A 24,349-nucleotide genomic window follows, 5' to 3' on the forward strand; every position below is an offset into this window, starting at 1 on the left:
GTTCTCGCCGCCTGTGGCAGAGATCACCCACTTCCTGTCCCGGCACCCACGTCCCTCCACTCTTACTAACAGCATCTCAGTTTTACCCAGGATGGCGGTGTAGCCAGCTAACTGTGGCCCCCAGCTTCCGGGTGGCGGCTCCAGCCAGAGAACTGCCAACAGGAGTTATTAGGTGGGAGTTCTAGGAAGGCTCTTAAGGCTGACTCAGCTAGTGTTTGCAGTTTTGCCTTCAGTCTTTCCTCTGGTGCCTGGAACTCATATTTGATGGCTGGAGCTCTGGGCGCCACCTTGTGAACATGAAAACAAGGGTCTCATTCTACAAACAGCCAAGCGGAAATCCACTGGGGGCCCTCCCAACATACTGGAGACCTGACACCTGCTTTCTTCTGCTTGCCCCTAGACCTGCTACATAAGCCAGTAATCTCTTTAAACTACTGTTTTTCAGGTTTTTATTACCAGCAGTCAGATATAATTCCAAACAGATACCTCCCTATGGTAAGTACATTTACTAAACAAGAGGCAGTGGCCAGAGTAAGGTTTTCGATGTAAATCAGAGCACATCATTTGCCCACATGAAACGTCTCTCTCTCTTGGATTAAACCAGCATGCACGGCTGCGGTTCACCTCCCTTGCAGCCTCTCCCATCTCACGCCCCCTCCACCTTTCTGTCCAGGCCACATCTGGACGCACAGAGCACGGCCCGTCTACAAGGCTGCCTGTCAATGCCATTCAGAACACTTCCAAATACGTCTGTTCTGGAGATGAGGTGTGTAAACCCCACGGCACAGTCTCGCCAGTTTACCTGAGAAGACGTTCCCTCCCTGTGACTGATCTGCAGGCCTCTCCGCTCTGGGCTCCCACTCAACTGTGGGTTTCTGGAATGCGTGAGTGAGCTCACAGCCCAGGGCACCTGCTGGCTGCAGATTCGAGCCCCACTGGCCCATTTCATTACCTTCCCCACCCCCCTGCCAAGTATCACCTTGGAGCCGAGTTTGGTTTGCAAGGGCCCAACGGCAACACCGAATGCCTGCTCGGGTCCCCAACAGAAGTCACTTTTCTGGGCAGCCAGGCGAGGACCCACCCACACGGGCGCCAGACGCCGGGCAGCGCGCGACCCGTCCTCCGCTGCAGACATCCAGGAGGCACGCGGCCGCAAGGGCACGTTGGTGAGAGGGAAGAGCACAGGGAAGGAGCGACATCTTTGTTTCTAACGCAGCGCACCGAAGTCCACGTAGCGCAGTCTGACGACGTCCACACCCGCCACTGCCTGCACACCACGGCTCGTCATCGGCGGGCTCTGTGGGCCAAAGAGCCGCGACCAGAGCCTGGAAGCGGGAGATGCCACAGGAATCCACCCAAGGAAATGAAAGTGGACTTAGAAATGAAAATTTTGATTAAAGAAACAGAATGTCCAGTTGAAGGATGGGAAGATAAAACTGAGGCGGCTTCATCCAAGTTGCACAAAGGGGCTCAGATAAAAACCGGGAAAGGAGACGAGAGAGCTGGAGCCTGGAGTCCAGAGGCCCACGTCCAGCTCCAGAGGAGGGTGGAGGACACAGAGAAGGAGAAATAAGAAATATCTAGAACGGGAGGACGCGTGTTTACAGCATGAAAGCCCCCCGCAACACGATGAATGAAGGAAGACCACACCGCAGCTCCCCGGGAGAAAACAGGCCATACAGTGACCTCTCCAGAGCCACTCTGACGGCTGGGAGAAAGCAAAGTGCTGTGAACATCCTGGAGGAGGATGGCGTCTCACCCAGAATCCTGAACCGAGCCCAAGTGTCAACATGGGAGGGTTCAAACACAAGGGTTCCTCTTACCTCCCTGACATCCTTTCTCAGAAAGCTACTGAAGGATCTGCTCCAGGAAAACAAGGGAGCTACTTCACACATGTCTTTCCAAGAAGGAAGAACATCTGGGAGTAGGAGGCCCTATCTGACGTGGGGACAGGCCCAGAGGGTGCAGGGACTCTGCCCTTGTGGGGATGGGGAGGAGAGGCAAAGAACCCATCCTCATCTTCCGCAGCAATACCATGTCCCACCCCCAGCCCGGGCACAAGCTGCCCCTCCTCCAGAACATTCTCGGTTGGCCCTGGTGGCTGGGCCTTCCCCACAGTGACACTGGCCTCAGGGCCACTCCCTTCCATCCCTTCCTGCCTCATCCTTTTCACTGAGTGCCAGGCCTTGGACTTGCCTGTGGCCCTGGCCCCGTCTGCAGTGGGCAGGACCGGGGAAAGGCAAACGGTCCAGTTAGGAGACCAAGGCCGGAGCTGGGGAGAGCCATGGGGAGGCCTGACGGGCAGGAAGTTCCACGAACAAAATACCCAGCGTGAACCTTAGAATGGACAGACTGGATCGGGTCAGCGCTCCAGCAGAGGCTGCCCTGCCCCCTGACAAATGCACCAAGTGAGTTTGTGCCAACGCTGGGTGGCAGCGTGCACACCTTCCAGAGAGCTGCCCACGCGGGCTGGTGCCCACGCGCTGCTTGAACCGGTCCGCGTGAGAAGAGGGAATGTTCTCAATGGCCCTTCCCCTCGCACCCACCCAGACACCGCCACTCAGGAGCTGGGCGGCCACTTGCTCCCGGCCACCCCAGGCCACCCCGCCGACGCGCCAGAGGGCGAGTGAGCTCCTTGTGCAGTAGCACACACGGGCTTCCCGATAGCCTCGGCCAGACCTGGCCTCTCCCTCCTGAATGGTCTCTAAAAATCCGCACAAACGGCCGAAGGGGAACGGGCCCAGGCTCCGCAGATGTCCTTCCTGGGGCGGGGTGGTGCGGCTGCACGTTCTGCTTTAGGATACGGGAAGGGCCGGGTGTGTTTTTCTTTTTCAACGAGCATGGGCTGTCGTGCAGAGTTCAAGCACTGGAGGCAGCGCACGCACCCCACGCACTCGGACCCGCGGCCCCCACGTGCTCCTGCAGGAGTCCTGGCTCCGGGATTACAGGGGGCATGCGGCATTAAGGACCATGGTGGGAATATTAAAATGGAAATGTGGATAACGTGCCCATTGTATTGGCTTTCCCGGGCGTTTCTGGGAAGCAGAGGCATCTCGCTGGGAGCCGGGAGACGGGGGTGTGCATTGTGTCCCCAGTGGGAAAGTGTCACACGGAGCCAGGAGCCCAAGAGGGAGACAGGGTTCCACAGTGTCACCCCCAGTACCGACGAGTCCTCATGTGAGTTCACGAGGAGTGCACGGTCCCGCTCTCAATGTCAGCAGAATGGAAGTGAGTGGGGGCCCCAAGCCCCTCACTCAGGCTGGCAGGGCCTGTCACCCTCCAGCTTTCCATCTGAGTGGTCCTGAACCACGTCCGAAAACCACGTACCCAGCAACCAGCAAGGGTAAGGGCCAGTTCACGGAACTGCTCACGTGTCTGCGTGTGTGTATGCATGGATGGCTCTGTGTGCATGTGAACCGCACACCCATGCACACATGTACACACGCATTCGTGTACATTTGCATGTGTGTGCATCTGTGTATGTATACACATGCGTGTGCACTCACGGATGCCCATACCCACACTTGTACACACCTGTGTATGCACATGCACACACGTGTGTGGTGTGCGCACTCTGCTGCACCCTAACAAGCCTGGTCTGTTCCGACGTGTGACCAGGGACTGCCACTGGGGACCCGTCAGCCAGATTCCGTGGACCCGGCGGGCTGTCTGGGATTGGCTTCCCCTCCTGGGACCAACTGTCCGTGGCCACGGGGGGGGGTCACAGAGAGGACACTGTTCACGCCACACCGAAGGCCTCAGGGCTCCCCTGAGCAGCAGGACGCGAAACCAACGTTCCGAGTGCGCTTGCCGGCACCCCGGGAATCTGCCAAGGGGCGTCCTGACAGCTGTGGATGCTGCCTGGGGAGCCTGGTCTGCCAGACAGGGTGGGTGAAGCCCCAGGCCCCCTCAGAGCCTGCAGTCCCCACAGCAGGAGGCGTGCACCTGCCCACAGCTTCCCCTCCTTCTCGCCTGCCCCCAGGCTGACCCCCGGCCCACCTCCGCCCCCTCGCCTGCCCCCAGGCTGACCGCCCCCCACGCCCATCCCTGTCCCCAGGCGGGCCCACAACCCCTTGCCGGCCCTTGCCCCGGACTGACCTCCCACCCCACAGCCCCCCTTGCTTGTCCCCAGGCTGACCCCCAGCCCCCTTGCCTGCCCCCAGGCTAGCTTCCGCCCCCGGGCTCCCTTCCCCCACTGCTGGCTGTGGGCTGATGTTACCACCGTGCAAAAACAGCCCCGTCCCCTCAGGACTCAGGACAGGTTTCAGGAGCTCTGTGTCACATGTCACGTGCACAACGAACAGTTTACTGTTTGCACTTCGGTTTCCCCAGAACGCAGAACGACGCCCTGGAGCGATGGCCCAGCTCCACCGCACCGTGTGCGCAACCCTGGAGGTGTGACGGCAGGAGCGCAGGACAGTGGCCAGCACGCGGCTCACCCTCCACCCCCTCGCAGGACAACCAGGCCACGGGGCGGTCCCGACACGCCTCAGCCTCATTCCCTCGCCCGAGCCCGGGCCCGTGTGTGCTGACGGGAGCCAGGAGGCAGGCAGACAACGGCGGGGTGATGCCGGTCAGACAGTCAGGAGACCGGCGGGGGCAGGGACGGGCAGGGGACTCCTGCCGGGGGCAGTGGGGAGGGGCCGGCCGTGGCTGCCCCAGCGGAGAGGCCCGTGGAGGGAGGGGTCATACTGCCTGTGTGACACCACCAGACCCTTTGCCCGTGGCCATAAACAACACTGTCCCCTTCTGGGGGCGTGTGCACCTGCCCGTGTCCCTGGCGCCCGCTTGGTGCCGCCCTGGCTTCTCCTCTTGGCTCCCTCCGGACTGTCCAGCTGGACGCTGGCTCCTGGGGCACAGCAGGGCTGTCCTGGGACATGGCTGGCCCGCCCTGTGTCAGCCGGGCTGCAGGTGCCACGGGGAGCTCAGCACCAGACGTCACCCAGGAGGCTTCCAAGCCAGAGGACTCCACTGACACCTGGGGGTCATGTGAAGCACCATGGACATGGGTGCTCAGTCCCCAGTTAGAGGCGTGAGACACACACTCGGGTAGAAGACAGGGGAACAGCTCTGCTTTAACTAGAACTTACCCGCATTCTTAACTTCCCGTACCTTATAAAACTGTCCCACCTTCAAAACTAGCTCCCACGGCGCTGATGTCTGCTAACAGAGAAACGTGAGCTAAAATACTGCAGCCGCTTACCTGCCACGAGGCAGAGAGAAATCTAGAGCGCTGCCAGCCGGTGCAGGGGAGGGGTGGGCGGGCAGGGGGTTCCTGAGGGCGACCTCAGTTTACCGCGGAGCACACTCCTACCTCCCAGGGACTCGGGCGGCCCTGCGGTCCAGCGAGGACACAGGTGCAATAGAGGGACGTGCCTCTGTCAGGGGCCGGGTCACGGACACGCAGGAGACCGGGCAGCCCCCGAGATCGGCCCGTGAGCACAGTGCACCCCGACCACGCACTGAAGGCAGACACACGGCAGCAGGTGGGGTGGCCCACACGGTGTCCAGGGAGGAGGTTCCCCCCCCGGACACGGATGTAAACACATATGGACACACATGGATACAGGCCTACGGACACACGGACACTCACGGACACACATCCAATTGTTAACAGTGGTTACCTCTAGGCAGGGAGGAGAAGAGCCAAGGAACTCACTGTCGATGTTTGTTTTGTACACAGTGAGTGGGACGTTCATCCCGCTCTGTGCAAAAGCTACCCTCCCCCCACCAAACCAGTCCACGTGCACGCCCAGCGCGGAGCAGTGCGTCCCGAAGAGGTCGTGCGCCGGCCCCTCTCCTGGGGTCACTGGGCGTCCGTGACGCGTCTTTGTCCCGTCTGCATGTACATAAAGAAGGCCTCGTCTGCTTTAACTAGGCAGGCAGGAGGAGGGCCCGTCCCTGGGGACGTTACCTCCGAGACCTCGGGCCACCGCCCAGGCCCAGTCCTCCCTCCCAATTCCCCAAGATCCCCAACGGTTTTTTAACCTAAGGAGATCAACAAACAAAATCAAAGATAAATGACCTGGGGGAAAAATGCTCGTAACCCAAGTGCCAGGGCTTGGAGTTCCTGCTGTGGGCAGCATCCTCACTGGGTGGCACCCTGCCCAATGGCGCCGGGAATCGAAAGCACACACGTGGGTGCCCACATGTAAACACGGACAGGGCTAAGGACCCTGGAGGGGGAGCTGTGCTCACTAAAGCCGCCCCAGCAAGCCGGCCAGGCAGGTCCCAGTGACGGTGCCACGCGGCAGACACGGGGTGGTGGGGCTGCTGGAGGCCGGCCACGGGACAGGAGAAACTACGAGGAAGAAGTGGGGTGTGGCTTTCCTTCTGCTTTTACGTTAAATCGGCATTTCTCTTTCCTTTTAAACTGGAGACACGTGGTCGAAACGAAGATTAATCACAAAACGGCCCCAAACCGGGGCCTGGGTGACATGGAGACCCCTCCCTGCACGTCGGACCCTGCTGACAACCCCCCTGCACCCCCAGAGGGGAAGTGGAGCTTTGCAGGGCCTCCAGGGTCCAGCGCCCCAGAGAGAACCGAAATAGAAACAAAGGGCAGGCAGGGCTGGGCTGGGGTGAGGAGAGGCAGGCTGTGCGCGGGGCTCCCGGCGCCCGGCACGGACAGACGCCCCACACAGCAACAGCCGGACCCGACCTTTGGCCCCTGGAGTGCACAGGGAGCTGGGACCAACCGTCTGTGGGATCCCACTGAGGCTTCTACAAGAGTCGGCTTCGCTAAGCTGGGACACAGGTGCAGAAACCACGCATCTTTACCTGTATCCTGTGCCTCCAGAACCTCCCCTCAGTCGTTTCCAGGACGGAGTCTTCAGAAATCTTGGCTCTGAAACGAACAGAAAAGGAGACTATTTCAACACGTAAGTCCTCCGTCCACATACCTCAGCATCACTCCTGGAGAGGCACTAAAAAGAAACTCTTGCGATTTTTCTTTTTTTTTTTTTAGACCTCCAGACCCCAGGATGGGTGTGGCTTTCATGCCCTGTGCAAACGGGAGGGAGGAGTGAGTGTGCAAACACGCCCATAAAGGAAGTGTAACCTGGCGGGTCCCCAAACACTGACCACAGCCACTTCCCTGCGAAGTGAGCCAATCAAATACTCCCCACGGTCCTGGTTAGCCATTTGCCGAAAGAGAATCAAGCTATTAGCTTCAGATCCGTATCCATGAGAACTCATCCTCACCGAAGTCCAACAGTCAGGGGGGAGCCCTCAAAATGGGACACCCGAGTCTAGGAGGATGACAAACGGACAGGATCGGAATGGCAGCCCCAGGGGGCCCTGTGCAGGGTACGTGAAGGTGTGGAGGACATCGGTGCTGGACCCTTCACGGTTGCGAATGATCCAGCACAGTTTTTAAACCTCAGAATCAAATGCTAGCATTTTTTGGTGGTTGGAATATTTTTGTTTCTTTTGCTTTAAGAGCTGGTACAATTCTTGACATTTTCTGGAAGACAGCTGAGAAGTAGGAGGTGCTCGCTGGGAGCAGGGCTGACGCCCCATCTCTCCCACACGGCGCCCCCGGAGTGGGACCAGTCACGCCCACACCACAAACAGGGCTGGCACCCCACTCCCACTCCCACGACTCCCAGGGTCACCTCGCGGCCTGAGACACTTCCCGTGAATCCCGAGCAAATGAGACCCCCGGGTACTGGTGGAAGTGGTTAGGATTCCTTACATCTCACTGTCGGGCTCGCAAAGGCCGATTCTGGGTCCTTCTGATTCTGGGTCAGCTACTGCTGACGGCCAACTTCTAAGCAGAAGTATCTTCATGCGTGAGCATGTAGGGAAGCGTCCCCCGACAAGGCCGTACCCTCCCGCACCCGGAGCCCACGTCTGCTGTTTGAACACGGGGGGACGTGTGGCCACGGCCGACAGACATACAACAGGCAAACGGGACCGACCGCGGGCTTCTCCTGCGCACATGGTGGCCACATGCACGCTCCCCAAAACACTCACGGGAAACGTAAGCGATTCATGCAGAAGCAAGAGCTTTACGTAAACAACCTGAATGCCAAGAAACTTTAAACTGAAAGACTTCTCTCTTCTGGAAATTCAATAAGCCTTTGTCACTTCAATAAATACAAGCAGGTGTGTCTCGTGTTCACCCGAATTTCATGGCGCTGAGCACCAAAGGCAGGTTGTCCGCATGTGACCCCCCCCCCGCCCCGCCCCACACACGCACCTGGAGAGGCCACCTCACCTCTGCCCTCCGCCAAACAGCTCCTAGCCCCACGGTTCCTGAGTAAAAACCAGGCACTTCCGGCCCAGCCAACGGCCAGGTCCTGGGCCCCAGCTGTCTACACTCTTCTACCATGCCAGTTCTTTCTGATTTCTTGACAGAAAAACCCACGCACTGTAATTAGGTATCGCTGTCCCGAAGAGTGCAGGAGACAGTCCCCACACAGCCACTCACCGTACCGCCTGAACCCTGCATCTCCCTTCACCGGGCGTCACTTCCCAGAACGCGCGTAAGAATTCAACACTCCTTTTGCGAAATGAAAGAGAAATTAATCGGGAGAGAGAGAAGTGTTTCTCTTTCCCTCCCGAGAGACATGGCCTTGTCCACCCCTCCCCCACTCCCAGGGGCAGGTGCGCTGGGAGCCCCACACCCACGCCCGGTGGTAGCTGCCCAGTGACCACTCTGACCACAGCACAGAGCGAAGGCGAGGCAGGTCCTGCACGCGTCTTGTCCATGTTCTGCACATGTGACTTCACCTCCCAAAAGCCCCCGACTCTGACCCTCACCGCGGGTTTGCACACCAAAGCAAGAGGCTACTCCCCACCTCTGAGAAGGGCAGCCATGAGGCCGGCTGCCTATAAAGCGCAGTGATGAGGGGGCCGGGGGCCATGTCCACATGCACTGGGCGACCTCTCTGGGGGCCACGGGGCAGCGCGGGCCCGGAAGTCGTGACCCAGCAGTTCTCTACCGGTAATTCAAGTGGATACACCCCACATATGTGAGGTGCCCGAGCAGGAGGCTATTCGGTAGAAGAACTCTGGAAACAGTACACACACATGTGCTGTACATACATACGCTGATTTGTACATAAATCGCGTCACATCTGGGGGATGGAATACTACGCGGCTGGTAAAAAGAATGACGTGGCGAAGGGCTCCCTCGTGCACTCCTGGTGAGACTGTGAATAGGTATGGTCACATGGAAAACAGGATGCAGGTTCCTCAAAAAATGAACAGAACTACCCTATGATCCAGTAATTCCACTGCTGGGTATCTACCCACTGAAAACAAAAACACTAATTTGAAAAGACACATGCATGCATATGCTCGCTGCAGCATTATTGACAACAGCAAAGATACGGAAGCAGCCCAAGCGTCTGTCCACGGATGAGTGGATAAAGAAGGTGCGGTGTGCGCACGCACACGCACACACGCACGCACTATGGAATATTACTGAGCCATCAAAAAGAATGACATCTTGCCATTTGCAACAACATGGAAGGACCTGCCCCTCCAGCCCCCAGCCACTCCCTCAGCCCCTAGACAGGAGGTCACTCACATATTCAGTATTATGCTGAATCAGAGAAAGATAAACACCGTATTTCACTTACACTGGTATCTAAAAAACAAAACAAACAGAAAACCAGACTCTTAAATACAGAGAACAAACTGGGGTCACCGGCGGGGGGGGGGATGGGTGAGGTGGGTGGAGGGGGTTAAGAGGTATAAACTCCCAGTTAGAACAGAAGTTAGTCTCAGGGATAGAAAGTACGGCACAGGGAACATCATCAGTAACCGTAACCACGCCGTATGGTGACAGGTGGGGACACCGATAGAGACCGTCGAATCGCTACATTGTATGCTATTCACATATGGTTTCCTGCTTGAGGCTTACTAAAGGGATTCCATCAAAACACAAGTTTCCAAGAACAGCAGACAGACTTTCGGTGATTTCCGACTGACTGGACATTTTGCGGGACCTCCTTCTAAGGGACTCTGACACAGAGCAAAGAGGTCCAGTGGCCGTGAGTGCAGGTGAATCCCAGCTCAGCGCCCCAGGGCGGGAGGAGCAGGCTTGCAGCCCCACAAGAGACCAGGAAGTCCGAGGAAGAAGCAGGGGTGTCCCCTGTGGGCTGGCCGGAGGGGAGGGCAGGACGTCCGAGTGAACTGTGCCTCCTTCCCTGGGGTCTCCTGTATGGCGGCCGCCGGGGGGAACCAGTGCTCCCCAAGCATCCTTAGATGGCTGTTCAATATTCCATAATCCAATAGGATAACGTTGGACATTCAGCTGTTTGCCAATTTCTCACTTAAAATTCATTTTTTTAAAGTAGGCTCCACACTCAACACAGGGCTTGAACTCACGACCCTGAGATCAAGAGTCACACGCTCTACCGTCTGAGCCAGCCGGGTGCCCCTCAAAATTTATTTTCAAAGACTGATTTTAACCACCAGCAAAACCCGACCCAGAAGCTCCTGTATCCAGAGCCCATCTGCAGAACTGCAGATGGCACACAGGGGGGTCACGCTGAAGCGGTCCTAAGGTTCTGTCCCTTCGTACGGGGGTGGGGGTGGGCACACACGCTCAGAGCACACACTCACCGCCCTCACAGGCCTGCTTCCCTCTACGGGGACGGTCGCACACAATCCCCAGGATGTACTTCACTCCAGTCCCCGCTCAGGTCTTCCGTTCCCTGCGCTCTGTGTGCAAAGGCACACATTCTCTGCAGTAAAACAGTCGATGTCCACCACACTGTTCATACTTCTTCCAAGCCAATGAGACGCCTAATTCAGGCGGTCACTATTCTCCCCTAACAGGGGGCACGGTAGAGCGTGCTACTCCAGTGAAGGGTTCCGGGCCCTCGGATGCCACTTCCCAGCCGTGGGGATGGGAACAGGTCACTGCCCCCCCAGCCCCCAGCCACTCCCTCAGCCCCTAGACAGGAGGTCACTCACATTACCCATGTCCAACTCCCTGGGGTACGCACACGTCGGACTACAGCGCTGGACCTCCGAAGGAACCCTTGGCTTGCACCACCGACAGACTCAGCAACTCCAGGCCACAGCCCTGCCACACCATCTGCGGGGGTACAGCTGTGTGGTCCCACTGCCCCCAGTTCCTGATGAGACGGTTTTAGGCAGCCCTGTCAGACTCACAAGGCAGTTACGAATCTCAAGCCTCCGGCAGAGCTGGGACTCCCTCCCTCCTACGTCCTGCGATCCCCCACAGGCCCGGCCAGCAGGTCCCGGGGCTCCGGAACTGTCCATCGCCCTGGGGCTGGAGCGGGTCACAGCTCAGCGGGCAGGGTTGGAAACCGCTCTCTGTGGAAGCGTCTGGCCCCACTTTGAATGGATGCTTCTCCTCCAGGAGCTCAGGGCAGAGACAAGGGGCACCCCAACCCCACAGCAGGGAGCTCCTTCTCTCTGCCACGTGCCAGGGTGTGAAGGTGTCACAGACTTGTCCAGAACCATGCCTAATCCGGGGCTGGCTCAGGACTGCGCTCTGGGCCACCTGGGGCAGCGTCCTGCCCACGAAGTCTCCGCAGCGGGAGTTGCACCCGGGGACGTGACTCCTGCCCCTTGCATGGACCTAGCCCAGCTGCAGAACGACCAGGACATCTCTCCTCTTAGCCACTGCGGGAGGGACGGGCCTTGGAGCCCTGACAAGCCCAGGTCCAGGCGGAGATTTCTTTTTTAAGTTTAAAAAAACCACAAAATGCCACTCTTTGCCTTCATCTTTAGTGTCTCCTTAAAAATACACAGCAGGGTTACAGAGCCAGGCCAGCTCGACCGCGGGCTGCCATCCAGCTCAAGCCTGCAAAGGCTGAGCCAGGACGAGCCCCTCTTTTTGCACCTGGCCTCCCTCCAGGACGTGGCCTTTGCTCTCTGCTTGCAAAACCCATTAGAGAAGGCGCATGCAGCAGGCGAAAGCACCGTGAGGGCCCCCGGGGCTGACCCCCAGGGAGGACACAAGGAACATCACCACGCCTAGTGGGGGCCACCACGCCGACCTCCGTGCACTATTTGGTGCACACAGCGTTTGCTCTGATTCACCAGCTTCTGCACCCCTTCAAGGGGACCCCCAGAAACGCCCACTTAGGCCCTGGAAGCAGCTGACGGAGTGCCTGGCAGCAAAGCCTGTCACGATGAGACCTTGCACCCTCTGATTCATGTTCAAACCCCACCAGCCCACGCGCCATCAACCGTGGACCACGTGGCCACCGTGGGCAGGGGGATGGCCTCCCAAGAGCGCTGGGAAGGCGACAAAGTGAGGGCCGCTCCCCCAGCGGTGAGAAGGTGCCAGGGGAGGCCTGGAACGGTCCCAGCCTCCCCCTAACCTGGGGAGCACCAGGGTCTCCACGGCTGCCAAGATGCCCACCGTCCAGCCCCTGCACATGTCTGTGCCCAGAATCTCAAGCGTTTCTACTTTCCAAACTACCCACGGAGGCATACCCCAATGTCAGCACCGCCGCGTGACCTTTGAGGGGAACACGAGGAGCCCCATACTGGACCTGATTCACCCCTCCAATCGACCCTCCCTTGGGGTTCTCATCTTCCAGATGCTTCCAGGCCAGCTGCTGTGTGAGTGCCGAGGGCCACATAAAACGATGCGGGGTCAGCCTCCAGCAAACCCCACCCTCACGGCAGTGGAGACAACTGGACTGGAAACATCAAATGCCCTCGACCCTCCAGACGGTGAGAAGGTGCCTGGGAGTGACCTCTGCTGAAGGCCCCAGGTCAAGGGAACCCCAGGCCCCAGATTCCAGGAGTCCACTCTGCACCCTCCACGCTGGAGACGGGTCTACCCTCCTACCACAGGCCAGGCTTGCTGGCCCCGGTCCTGCCAACCCGTCACCTGCCCTGGAGCCTGGCGCATCCGTCCTTCCCGCGGTGTGGACTCGCACACCAGGCGGGGCGTTCCCTTTCTGAGCCCGGCGCCACCTCCCGGGTGCTTCAGAAGGCGCGAGACACGGAAACGTGGCAGCGGTTCTGGCCCCGTCCCACGTCATCTTCCAGGTGGGAAGACGCGGGCTGAGAGGTTGGCCGGCCCTCACGGTCCCCAGCGGGCCCGAGGAGGCACCTTCCCTCCCGGGGACCAGTGCCGGGGAGCGCGTTACGAGACACGCAGCACAGAGGCAGAGGGGTCTCCTCACAATTCACAGGAACCAAAGTCAACTGAAAAATCTAGAAGAGCCTCTAGAACATTCTTGCACCGGGCTAAGCTAGGCCGCCCCTCTGCCCCCACTAGGGCCTTGGCACTGCTCGTGGTGGCCTCAGCGGGGCCACGGTCGTGCCAAGCAAGCATCCTGCCAGAGAAAGGCCTCCGGGTGCTGCCTACAGCCCCCTCGCGTAAGCTGGGCCCCCTCATCCAGTGATGGGGACATGGGGACAGACCAGATGGGACCCCAAACGTGGGTCCAGAGCGTCACCAGCCAGAGGACAGGACTGCTGCCTCCCTGCCCTTCTGCCGGCAACGGCTGAGGAAATGGGACTGTATTCTGCCAAGGACTCGGGAAGTAGGGTGTGTGAGCATCAGTGGCCCTGTCTACTGGAGATGACGGGACCCGAGGTCTCATTTCCTGCAGAACTGGTCCCAGAGGTTGGCCAGTTGGCTGTGCTGCCTGCCAGGCAGAGCTCAGGGCCGCCCCACATGCCGGCCACTCCCGGGCCCTGGGCCGCCTCCGTGCAAGCGGGGTGGCTATGTCCCGCCACAGAAACAGGCTGAGCGAGGCACCCGCCCCGGGGACACGTGGTGGCCCTGAGCAGTGCCCTTCAGGTCTCGGCAGGTCCCCGACGGCCACCGCCCTGGGCTGAGCTCTGCTGGGGAGCCTCTGCCCAGTCCTGGGTCCTCACCCCGCGGACGTGCGGGGCCGGGCTGGCCGGGGCAGCGCCCCTTGGGGTGGGCTGCGTCCCGGTACAGTCGGGAGCGCCCAGGGGGCTGGTTTCCATTCGGGAACGGCCCCCCTCTCGCTGCAAAGCGCACCTGCAGCCAGTCTGACTCAGGCACTGCTGCTAGACACAGCGAGGGACCTGGGCCCGGCCTGCACCTGCCCACCGAAGGCCACGTGCAGGCAGGGCCGTCCAGGGGGCCACGGAGAGCAGAGAGAGGGGCAGTCCTGGGCCCGGCTCCCCACGATGCGCACACATGAGCGGGCACCTGTGAGAACCCCGAGTCTGGCCCGTTCACTTGGGACAGGGAGCAGCGGAGACACAGACAGCCCCCGCCCTGCCCAGCAGGGTCCCTGCGCTGGGCCACCACCTGCGCAGGGACCCCGACGGCGTGCGTGCCAGCCCTACCTCCAGGCGCGGGGTGGGGGGGACCCCTGGACAGGAAGTGCCACCCAGAGCAGAAAACCAGCTCCGGCCGGCCGGCCGTGGGGTTACCGGGAAAAGCAGACCGCTCCTCCAGGCTTCAACCTTGTCAGTGGCTGATGCAGCTTCCCTAGGGGCTGGCGCAGCCCCGCCCCACCCACCTCCGGGCCCCTCAAGGCCTCCGCAGGCCCTCCAGGCACCGGAAGCTCTGGCCCGGAAGCTGACGTGCTGGCTGGGGGAGGGGCGGGGAGAGGCCTGCAGAGCCCACGGCCGTGGCCACACCCGCACATCCGCCCCATCTGCCCACCAGGCACAGACCACCTGCCACTGGCCTGGAGGCAGCCCCCATCCTCACCTTCCCCAGGTCCCCCCACCCCCAGGGCTGCCCCCACCGGCAGCCACCCTGCGGAGACGCAGCTGGGGGGCCCGGCATCCCCATCCTCCCAGGACAGCCTTCTGGGGGAGGGGAGGAGGAAGAAGAGCCGGTCAGGTCTCCACGTGCCACCAGGGACGTGTGGGCCTCTTACGGAGGCTCTTCCAACAACTCGATGGGCCAGAAACCATCCTCCTCCTCGTCATCCCTCCTTCACACATAAGAAAACCAAGGTCTGGACGCTTCCGGAAGTCCCACCAGCGGCCAGCAGTGCATTCAGAGCCCGAAACCTGGCGTCTGCCCCTCCCCCCCAACACCACCTCCTGAGTCCTCAGCGCCGGAGAGCCAACGCTCCCTACGTGGGAGAGCCTGCCCTGAGGCCTCATGGAGCGAGCACACACGGCTGGCCTCCCTGGGCCCACTTCAACCCGGATCCTCACCAACACGTCACACGGGCTCCTAGTTAGGGGTGCAGCGGGCACCTCCCCAAGGACGGGCTGAACCTGGGTGGCAGCACCAGGGCCTGCTCTGGAGTCTGGCAGGCGTCGGCCTTTCCAAATAAACCCACTTGGCTAGTTAGGTCAGCCCAGGCTCTGCAGTCTTTGTTTTTTCTTCCCAGCTTAAAAGCCTAACAAGCAGATGATATAACTGACCCACACCAAAGACCCCATGGCGAATGAAGAGCTACCAGTTCCGTGCCCAGAATGTGGTCCCCAGGTGTGTGTTCGCTGACGAGCAGTCTCGGGCAGGGACGAACCCTCGAATGACAACTCTAACTACAGACCCTGCATTTAAGCCCCCTGCTCCTTCTGACCAACCGGTGGTCGGCTGGGGCCCCGCGGGAGGTGGGCACGCCTGGCTGCCTGGGGCAGGCTCCCAGCCTCGGACGGCAATCCCACCCAAAGCGTCCCAGGTGACGGAGGCTCTCGAAACATTTCAGCCACAGGGAGGACAGTCCTCACAAAATTTCAGAACCAGATGGGATTTTTTCCAACATACAGACAAGGAACTTGAAACACCTGCCCGAGCTTGCCCGACCCTCCAGGTTCCAGGGACCACCTCTCTTCTATCCCGCAAAGCCCGGGAGAGCCGCGCTGGGCAGCCCCTCACACTCACACCTGCACGGACCCCTCCATCTTCAGCAGGAAGCGATTTTCTGCCTCTGGGGGGGTGCCTGCCGCCAAGCCCCCACCCTGCTTGAGCCGCACCTGGCCGCGAGCACCAGCGGGGATGGGGCCAGGCCTGGCTCTCCAGAGGAGTCTGACGGACACGCCACTCGCTTGCTTCCTCGGCCTCGGCAATCCCACCCGTTCAAAAGGATGCCAGCTCAGGAATGTGCATCTCCACGTTGCTTCAACAGTGAGGATTTCTGGTCTAAATGTGCACCGGTCAGGACCTAGCTAGCTAAATAATCTCCCAGCCCGCTAGGCAGGCAACGCAAACCATCGTGCCCATGCTTATTGACAAGCTCAATGGACACACATGTGATTAAGTGCAACGAGGAGAGGATAAAACAGCACTTAAACGTATGCTTACTCACGGAAAGGGCCGTCGGGGACGCTGACGCCCAGCAGGGCCGAGGCAGGCCCGCCCCAAGCACCCGGCGCTCACCCACGCAGACTCCCGACTGCCGGCAGGGCCGCACTTCCTGCTTTCCGGGTGAGCTCGCGGGGGCCAGGTGCACCTGATCTCCGAGCGCCGAGCACCAGGCTGTGGCCCTTCACAGGTGGAGAAGGCGTGCGGGCTGCACAGGGTGCTGAGCTCTGGGCCCGGGGCTTGAGGGACGTGTCCAAATACCTTCTTCGGATTTTGCCTCACCTGACTGCGTTTGCATTAGAAAATGCACTTTTTGGTGTTTTTCTTACAAAACCTCCTGCTGTTTCCGAACATCAGCAGCTTCCCCAGATTCTCGCAGTCGCTCAGGCCACCCCGCGGTGAAGGGGAAGGCGGCCCGGTCCCCAGGAGCACATTCCCGCTGTCCGTGGGGACACTTCTGCCCTCCCGGCTCTCCGCGGACGGGGCCACGCATGGCTTCATCTTCCTAGTGTCTATGCCTCGTTCCGCTCCACACGTGTGCCCTGCCCCGCCGAGCCTGGCCGTCCATTACCCCCCAAGAGGGACACACATGAGGCAGGGCATCAGGGCCCCGATGCCGGGGCTCGAGCTGTGTGCCCGGGGCCGGCTACTTACTCCCCGCTCAGGTGCTGAGCTGTGAGACACAGCTGAGCTCAAAGCGTGCATGGGCTTTTTACCCCACGACCTGGCGCTTTGGTAACTATGACTGTTAGTGAGGACATGATGAAAACCCGCCAGGGACGGCTGGGGGCGTCTGCTGAGCCTTTCCAGAGTGGGCCCACCGTAGCAGAGCCATAAAAAACCACCCTGCCAGGTGTCACGCAGTGTTCTTTCTACACCTTTTCCCCCAAGACGGACAGCAGAGGGGAAGAGCTTGCCCTCGGCGCTGAGGACAGCCACCTCGGCCACGCACCTCTGCACCGGCCTCCACCTGCGACCCTCTGGTCCTGTCCTAAAGGCATCCCCGGGCAGAGGGGCACCTGCTTCCCGAGGACCCCTGAGAACAGGTGGTGCTGACGTGAAAACCGGCTCATGCGGGGACCCGGCATTCACGTTCTAACGCAGAAAGAGGGGGAAGACCGTGGGGGCCGGAGGGAGGTCGGGGTCGTACAGAGAGCCAAGGCCAGGAGAGGCGTCCCCCGCCGGCGCACCCCGCGCACCTGAGTGCCCACGCCTCGGCCCCGGCCGCCCTGTGTCCCCATCCCCACTTCCGGAAAGGGAGGCCCGCAGCAGGGACGGCGGGAAAGATCCCAGCCGCCGTGGACACGGCCTTCCCGGCAGTCACGTTACTGATCGAAGTCAGAAACGCTCACCGGCGGCCGTGACTACCGGGCTCTGGCTGTCTCCCAGAGAACAGCAGTCAAACGCCCTCTCCGCTCCCGGGAGCGGCTGCCGCTGGACCTCTGAATTTTTAAGTGGTTGGAGTGTGAGCCTCTGGAGGGATGAAGTGCCATCAGCGTCCACACAGCGAGAGGGCGGGCGCACAGCCGTCCCCCAACAGCCAGGCCAGGGCCACCGGGCCTGGCCATGCACAGTGTGAGCCCCACCTCGGTTTCTCGGTCCCTCCAACTGTGTCACGGAGCCCACGCCGGCCACCCCGTGCGAGGCAGACCCGACCCCGCTCCACACACGTGCAGTCGGGGGAGGAAGCGCTGAGTGGCCACGGGAGGACCCATGTGCCCAGTGCACACCGGCCTTTGCAAGCAAGGCAGAAGCAGGGGTCAGGCCAGCAGGGCGGGGGTCAGCGCTCACCCGGCGGCGTCTCTGTGGGGCTCTGGGCGGCTATTCTGCACACCTGGAGAGCCAGGAGGGGACCCTAAGGGGGACCTGGGGGCCCGGATCTGAGGGGAGGCTGTTACCAGGGGGTTCAGTGAGAGCTGAGAACGCAGAGACACACGCAGTGGGTGCCCCTCCAGCGCTCTTCCCTAACCACGGCCACAGGCGCAACCAAATGGAAAAGCCAGGCGGGCTGAGCAGCGCACCCTGTGACAGGCGAGCCCGCAAGTGCAGAGCGAAATGCATGCCCCAGACCACAGCAGGTGCGGCCTCGAGACAGCGGCCGGCAGGGCTTCCTCTCTGCAGCCCCTGCCCCCAGTCGGGGTTCAGATCCCCGAGTCCAGGCAGACCTAGAGCCCGGCCAAACGACTTGGAAGCAGGGTCTCAAACGGGGATCTGCACACCCACGTTCACGGCGGCAGTTTTCACAGCAGCTGAAAGCTGAGAGCATCCCGAGGGGAGCAGAACACACTGTCCCAAAACGTGCCCCTCAGGCACACTGACCATTTTGGACTCAAGGTACTTGAGAACAGCCAGCACCAGAAGGACACCAGCACCCGCTCCCCCGGAAGCAGGACACACGTTCTCCCGGGAAGGATGCCCTCCCTGCCCCGGGAGCGGAAGGCAGCCTCAGGGCCAGAGGCAGGGAACGGGGCCCGGAGGGCTGAGCAGGCAGAGACTCGCTACTTCTCCCTGACTTGCCACCCCAAGCCCAAACCCCTTTGTTTTACCCATTCTTCACAAATGGATTGTTTCTTTGTCTAGCACGCAGGAAAACTGCCTGCTTCGGTCACTTCTTACGAGTCTTATATATTTGGAGCTCCCATGTGTACAAAATTAAATTCACTTTTCTCTTGTTAATATATCTTATGTTAGTTTAATTACCAGACAGGCCACAGGACCCAGAAGGAAAGACGGGAGATTCTCTCTCCCCACCTACAATCCCAAGTGTCCACTCAGGGAGGAATGGATAAAGAAAATGCCATATATCCACACAACTGAGCACCATTTCCCTCCTTATAGGGAAGGGCCATTCCGTCAACCTGCCTCCGAGGCGCCTGCCGAGCGCTCCAAGGTGACCCGGCTGCTCCACCTGAGCCCAGCACCCAGGGGGCACGGGGAGTCGACAAGGCGGTCACTCAGAGCTGCCACTCATGAGAACACACCAGCTCTTGGGGGTTCTCGACCCTCAGCCTTTCCATGGCTTGTGTCAACGAGACACAGGAGTGGTGGGAAGGTCACACAGGTCCCCCGCACACAGAGTAAGGGGCAGGGTCCAGCAGCATCTGCAAGTGTCCCAAGGTCTGCTCCCTTCTAGAACCTTCTGTCCCTATGACCCTGCCCTCCCACCAGGGCGGGCCCCATGAGGGCCCCTCTGCAGGTGGAGAACACACCTGCATTTTGTGGGCACAGAGCGGATACCTGTCTCCAGCCTTTTGAGTTTCAAGACGGGCAGAGCTTGGCTGGAGGACACAATAATATGTCTGAGAAGTCAGCTCTGGCCGCCCGCTTGGTCAGTCACGGTCAGCCACGTCCACCTGGTTCCTGCCCCGTGGCTGCCCCCAGCACCCTCACCAGCCACTGAAGATGCCGAGTAGAGGGCGGGTCGGGGTCTCGGTCCCGGTAGGAGCCAGGCTCCAGGAAGCTTCAGGAAGCCAGGACGTCAGGGGAGTGCTGGCCACCTTCTGGACTAAGACCCACTCTTCCCACCAAGATTCCCAGCCACACACTCCAGGCTGACGTCCAGAAGAGCCCTGGGGTCGGCCGCAGCACACGTGCGTGGTGTGCGTGCATGGTGGCTGTGTGGGGGCGTGTGTACGTAGCACATGTGTGCTGAGACGCGCGGGAGCTGCCAGAGAACCGCCGAGAGACCAGGGTAAGAGCAGGGGACAGCCGAGTCACACAGGACTTCTGCAGGTTACAGGGACGGAGGACACACGCCCGCACCGCGGTTCCCTGCTGGGAGAGCGCGTTTCCCTCCACGTGGAGTCGGGGACAGGCCTCTGACGCAGGCTCCCCCCAGAAGGCACGCGCGCGGGGACATCAACAGTGACTGGGGCGAAGTGTGAGGCTTCTCGTTCCCACGTGACGTCAGCTCCCCCAAACACACAGCGGGAGCACGATGTCTCCCCCCGGAACATTGTCCACAGAGGCCGGGGCCGCCTCCTGCAGACGGGCCGTCGGAGAGCGTCGGGGCCGCGTGCTGGCCGAGCGCTCAGACATGACTCTCAGGGAGTGACCCAACAGGCCAGGGCAACGCAAGGAAATAAATCTGCCGGCCTCGCTGACGCCAAGCCAACGTGTGGCGGTACAGCCTGCGGCCCCGCCCCCAGAAACACGGACACTGCAAAACAGGCACCCAAAGTCGCGAACCATGGCGAGGGAGGAGGGCACATCTGAGGTCCGACTGGGGCTGCTGGCTGAGCGGAGAGGTCAGCACGAGCCAACCAACGTCTGAGCTAAACTGTCAGGGCAAGGACAGGAGCTTGCAACAGGCCACGATCCAACCAGCAGCTACGCGGGAGCAGCGTGGCGCCCAGGGCTGGTGCGGGGTCTCGCACCTGGAACCCGCGGCTGCCCTCACGAGCACAGAGGAGTGGAGGCCGCCTCTGCCCAGACCCACCACCAGGCCCTGCCCGCTCCCTGGGCTGGGCCCCTGGGGAAAGCGCTCTCCCACACCCCGACCGTCCTCCGCGTGTGCACGCCGGGGCCTGTGGCTGCCTGCCCGGCCATGAAAGCACGGATGCCCCATGCCCAGGGCTTGCCAGGTCCCCAGGGCAGGAGGGGGGTGCCGGCAGGGCAGAGGCCGAGCCATGGCGGCCCTCCCACCCCAAGCGGTGGCTCCCTCTTAGCGTGGCTGAGCCAGGGCAGAGCCCCCCACACATCCTGCTCCTACCCTCTGTGTCCCAAGACACACACCGTCCTTCTCCGGCTGTTTAGTCCTGCGTGTTCTTTGCCAGCCCCTCTAGACCCGCTCCCTGCTCTGCATGCCGATCGTGCCCGTGGTCTGCAGGGAGCTGTGCGAAGCTCTGTCCCAGACCAGCGGCAGGAACGAGCAGCGTCCCGGGGGCACGCACGTCGCCCGCCCAGGGATCCTCACAGTCTGAGCACCACCAGTTTGTATGCTGCTGGATGTCACATCTTCTCTGCTGTGCAGACACGCTCCTTGTCCCTACAGTGGTAGCGAAGGTCCTCTGGGCGCAGACCACATCCTAAGGGACCTGAGCCCGCTTCCCTGTGCTGCTGTACAAAATCACCAGAAGCTCAGCGGCCTCAGACAACATAAATGTGCTATCTCACAGCTCTGAGGTTCACAAGCCTGGCGTGGGGCTCACACCCGAGCATCAGCCGCTTCCTTCAGGAGGCTCCAGTGAGAATCCACTTCTTTGCCTTTCCAGCTTCCAGAAGCCTCCTGCATTCCCCGGGCTCACGTCCCTTCCTGCAGCTTCAAAGCCAGCGAAGAGGATCGGAACACGCCACCCCCACAGAGACTGCCCCCCACACAGACTGCTCTGGCATAAGGACTACCTTGAACCGAAGACAACTGAGAAACGGCAGGTCCACGAAGAACTCTCTGCCCTCCCCACGTGCCCAAAAGCAGGACACAGACTTTCTTCTGTACAAGCGTCCTTGAGAGGGCACCAAGATGAGTCTGCATGACAAACCTTGCTAACCATCCTTTACTCACCACAGCTTCCCACTCACCTTCCCACAATGCACTGCCCCTACGAGCCCAAACCACCTTTCCTTCCTCTTATTGCCTCGCAACTTATTGCTCTTGGTTAAAACGACATATAAGCCCCAAGGCTAACGGCTTTTTTGGGTTTTTCTTTTCTGCAGAGCTCCTGTGCATGTGACTATATTAAAATTTGTGTGCCTTTTTTTCTGTTAATCTCTCATTTGTTTAATTCACAGGCCCCACTGAAAGAACCTAGGAGAGTAGAGGAAAAGTTTTTCCTTCCCTAAACCAGCAGCATGGCATCTTCTCTCCTCTCTGCCCTCCTGACTCTCTCTCATTAGGCACCCTGTGATTACATATAGGGCCTACTTAGAGAATCCAGGATGATCTCCCTATCTCAAGATCCTTAATCACACCTGTGAAGTCCCTTTACCACGTACGGTTAACATAACAGTTGACCCTTCGACCACACTGGTTTGAACGACATGGGTCCGCTTATATACAGATTTTTTCGATAAGCACAGGACATACTGTAAATGGACTTTCTCTTCCCCATGATTTCCTTAATGACATTTTCTCCTCTCTGGCTAATTTTATTCTAAGAATACCTTATACAGCATATAATACATACAACATACAAAACGTGTGTTAACTGACTGTTGGTACAGGTGAGGATTCTGGTACAACAGGCTGAGTAGTTAAGCTCTTGGGGGCGACAAAAGTTCTACACGGATTTTCGGAGGTGCAGGGTCAGTGTCCCGCCTCCATACTGTTCGAGGGTCAACTGTATCTGCAGGTTCCAGGGATCAGGACACGGATGTCCACAGGGGCCCTTCATTATTCTGTCTCTTGCAGACCCCCATGGCTATTTGGTAATGTGGCCCAGTAGAAGCACAACTCCTGCATTCTTTTTCCAGAAAAAAATGAGTTTTTTAGGTTTAATTCTCCCATTTTCTTGAAGCTGAGAAGTAATTCATACGTAATTGTTAATTCTGGGAAGTCCAAACCAAACCTGTCTGCCTTCTGAGAGCTCTGAGCCCACGTGGGTACGCCACAGGATGGGGGCGCCATAGGGGGAGGGGCACTGCCACACCCCTTCCACGGGGGGGAGGGGCATGGGGGAGGTTCCCATGCAGAAGTGCACGCTGGGAAATCAGGAGTGAGGCAACTGCCAGGTAATATTAGTTTTAAGAATGGCTGGGGGTAGAATAAAAATATAAATGATGGTTAACAAGAAGTGCAAAATAACAAGAAAACCAACACATTCCTTGGCCGGCTTTGGCATGATTGGTCATTCAGATGCAAATTCTACCCTGATTTTGGAAGGCTTACAAGCACCCCTGTTGAGAGCCAGGCCTGTATGAATTCCAGGCTCTCAACAAGCCCTCACAGTTCCCAGCCTCGGGGCTCTCCCCCCACGGGGTCTTTTTATGTAGCCCCGAAACACCAGCAGCCTCTTCAAGCAGGCACTGCGGGGTCCCTGCTGTTTCGGGCCCTCTCCCACCCCCCTAGGGGCGGCACTGGCCACTTTCCTGGGCCAGACTGGCCAGGGCGCCTGGAGTACCCCCTCGCTGTGCCAACTACCATTCAGCCGAGACCCTGGACGGCATCCACACCCGCTCCCGTGTGCAGAGCCGTCAGGGCCCGGAGCCTGTCCTACAGACCCCACCCACACCAGCCCTCCCCACCGCCATCCCTGCACAGCCAGGCCTCGGTGTCCCTGCCCCCGGCCACCTCCCTCGGTGCCCAAGGCCCTCACTGGCTTCCCTGCAGAGCCCACGAGACCTGGAGACACATCTGCTGTGACATGTCCACAGGGACCTGAACCAGCCGCCCAGGCGAAGGACCCAGGAGCACGCCCAGGCCAGCTGGACAGACAGACTCGTCTGGTCCTCGAGAAGGGATGCCCACCTGCTTCCTCAGCTCACTCCCACTCAGCTGAGCCATGAGAACCAGGAACACGAGGGCCGTGTGCAGGAATGATGAGAGATGCCAGGATGCACCGCAGGGCCCTGGTCAGCCAGCATGTCACCCTGCTGCTTCAGCGGCCTGAACGCGATCGCACACGGCGAGCGCTCAGAACAAGATCAAACCCGATGTGTATGTGTTCTTGTGCCCGGTGGTTTGTACACACTCTTGATTCTTCTAGTAGGAAAAAACCACATTGTACCATCTGTACAAAAGGAACGAAGAACAAACACGACCTCTGGCAATAAGCCAAACCCCCATCGCCCGCCCAGCCGGCCTCACCTCTCCCGGGGCCGCACTCGCCGGCCGGTCCCTGACCCACGCTGCCCACGGGAGGACGGTGCTCAGGACCTGGTCTGGCCCGGCCGCCCCATGCTCATGGAGGTCTGTGCTGGGGGGCATCCGTCCTGACATCGCGGGGTCTCCAGGGCAGTCTGGGCGGGGCCACGGGGACCAGCCACGGGCACCACAAGGCTCCCTTCAGCAGCGGGACAAGGCCCCGTGGTGAGCCTCCCTCGGGCCGTGGAACACGCTTGCCCCATTCTCGTCCCTATCAATGGCAGGCTGTGCACGATGTGGGCCCCATTGTTCTCCTGTGTGGGCTCATTGAGGGCGCAGGGCAGGGCCAGGCCGAGGAAGGAGGAAGAAGCTGTGCCCCCCAGGAGAAAGGCGCCTTGGAGCCACATGAG

General features: G+C 60.1%; 1 protein-coding gene across 1 annotated transcript in view; it reads right to left on the bottom strand.

The window, feature by feature from the left end:
* Positions 1–24,349, bottom strand: part of SEMA4D (semaphorin 4D) — a 95,286-nt gene that overhangs the window by 21,483 nt on the left and 49,454 nt on the right. Inside the window, exon 3 of the mRNA XM_021694376.2 lies at positions 6,781–6,847. Coding sequence (XP_021550051.1) covers positions 6,781–6,847 — 67 coding nt within the window. The remainder of the gene's footprint in view (positions 1–6,780; positions 6,848–24,349) is intronic.

This window comes from Neomonachus schauinslandi, chromosome 13, assembly GCF_002201575.2.
Source record: "Neomonachus schauinslandi chromosome 13, ASM220157v2, whole genome shotgun sequence".
Lineage (NCBI taxonomy): Eukaryota > Metazoa > Chordata > Mammalia > Carnivora > Phocidae > Neomonachus > Neomonachus schauinslandi.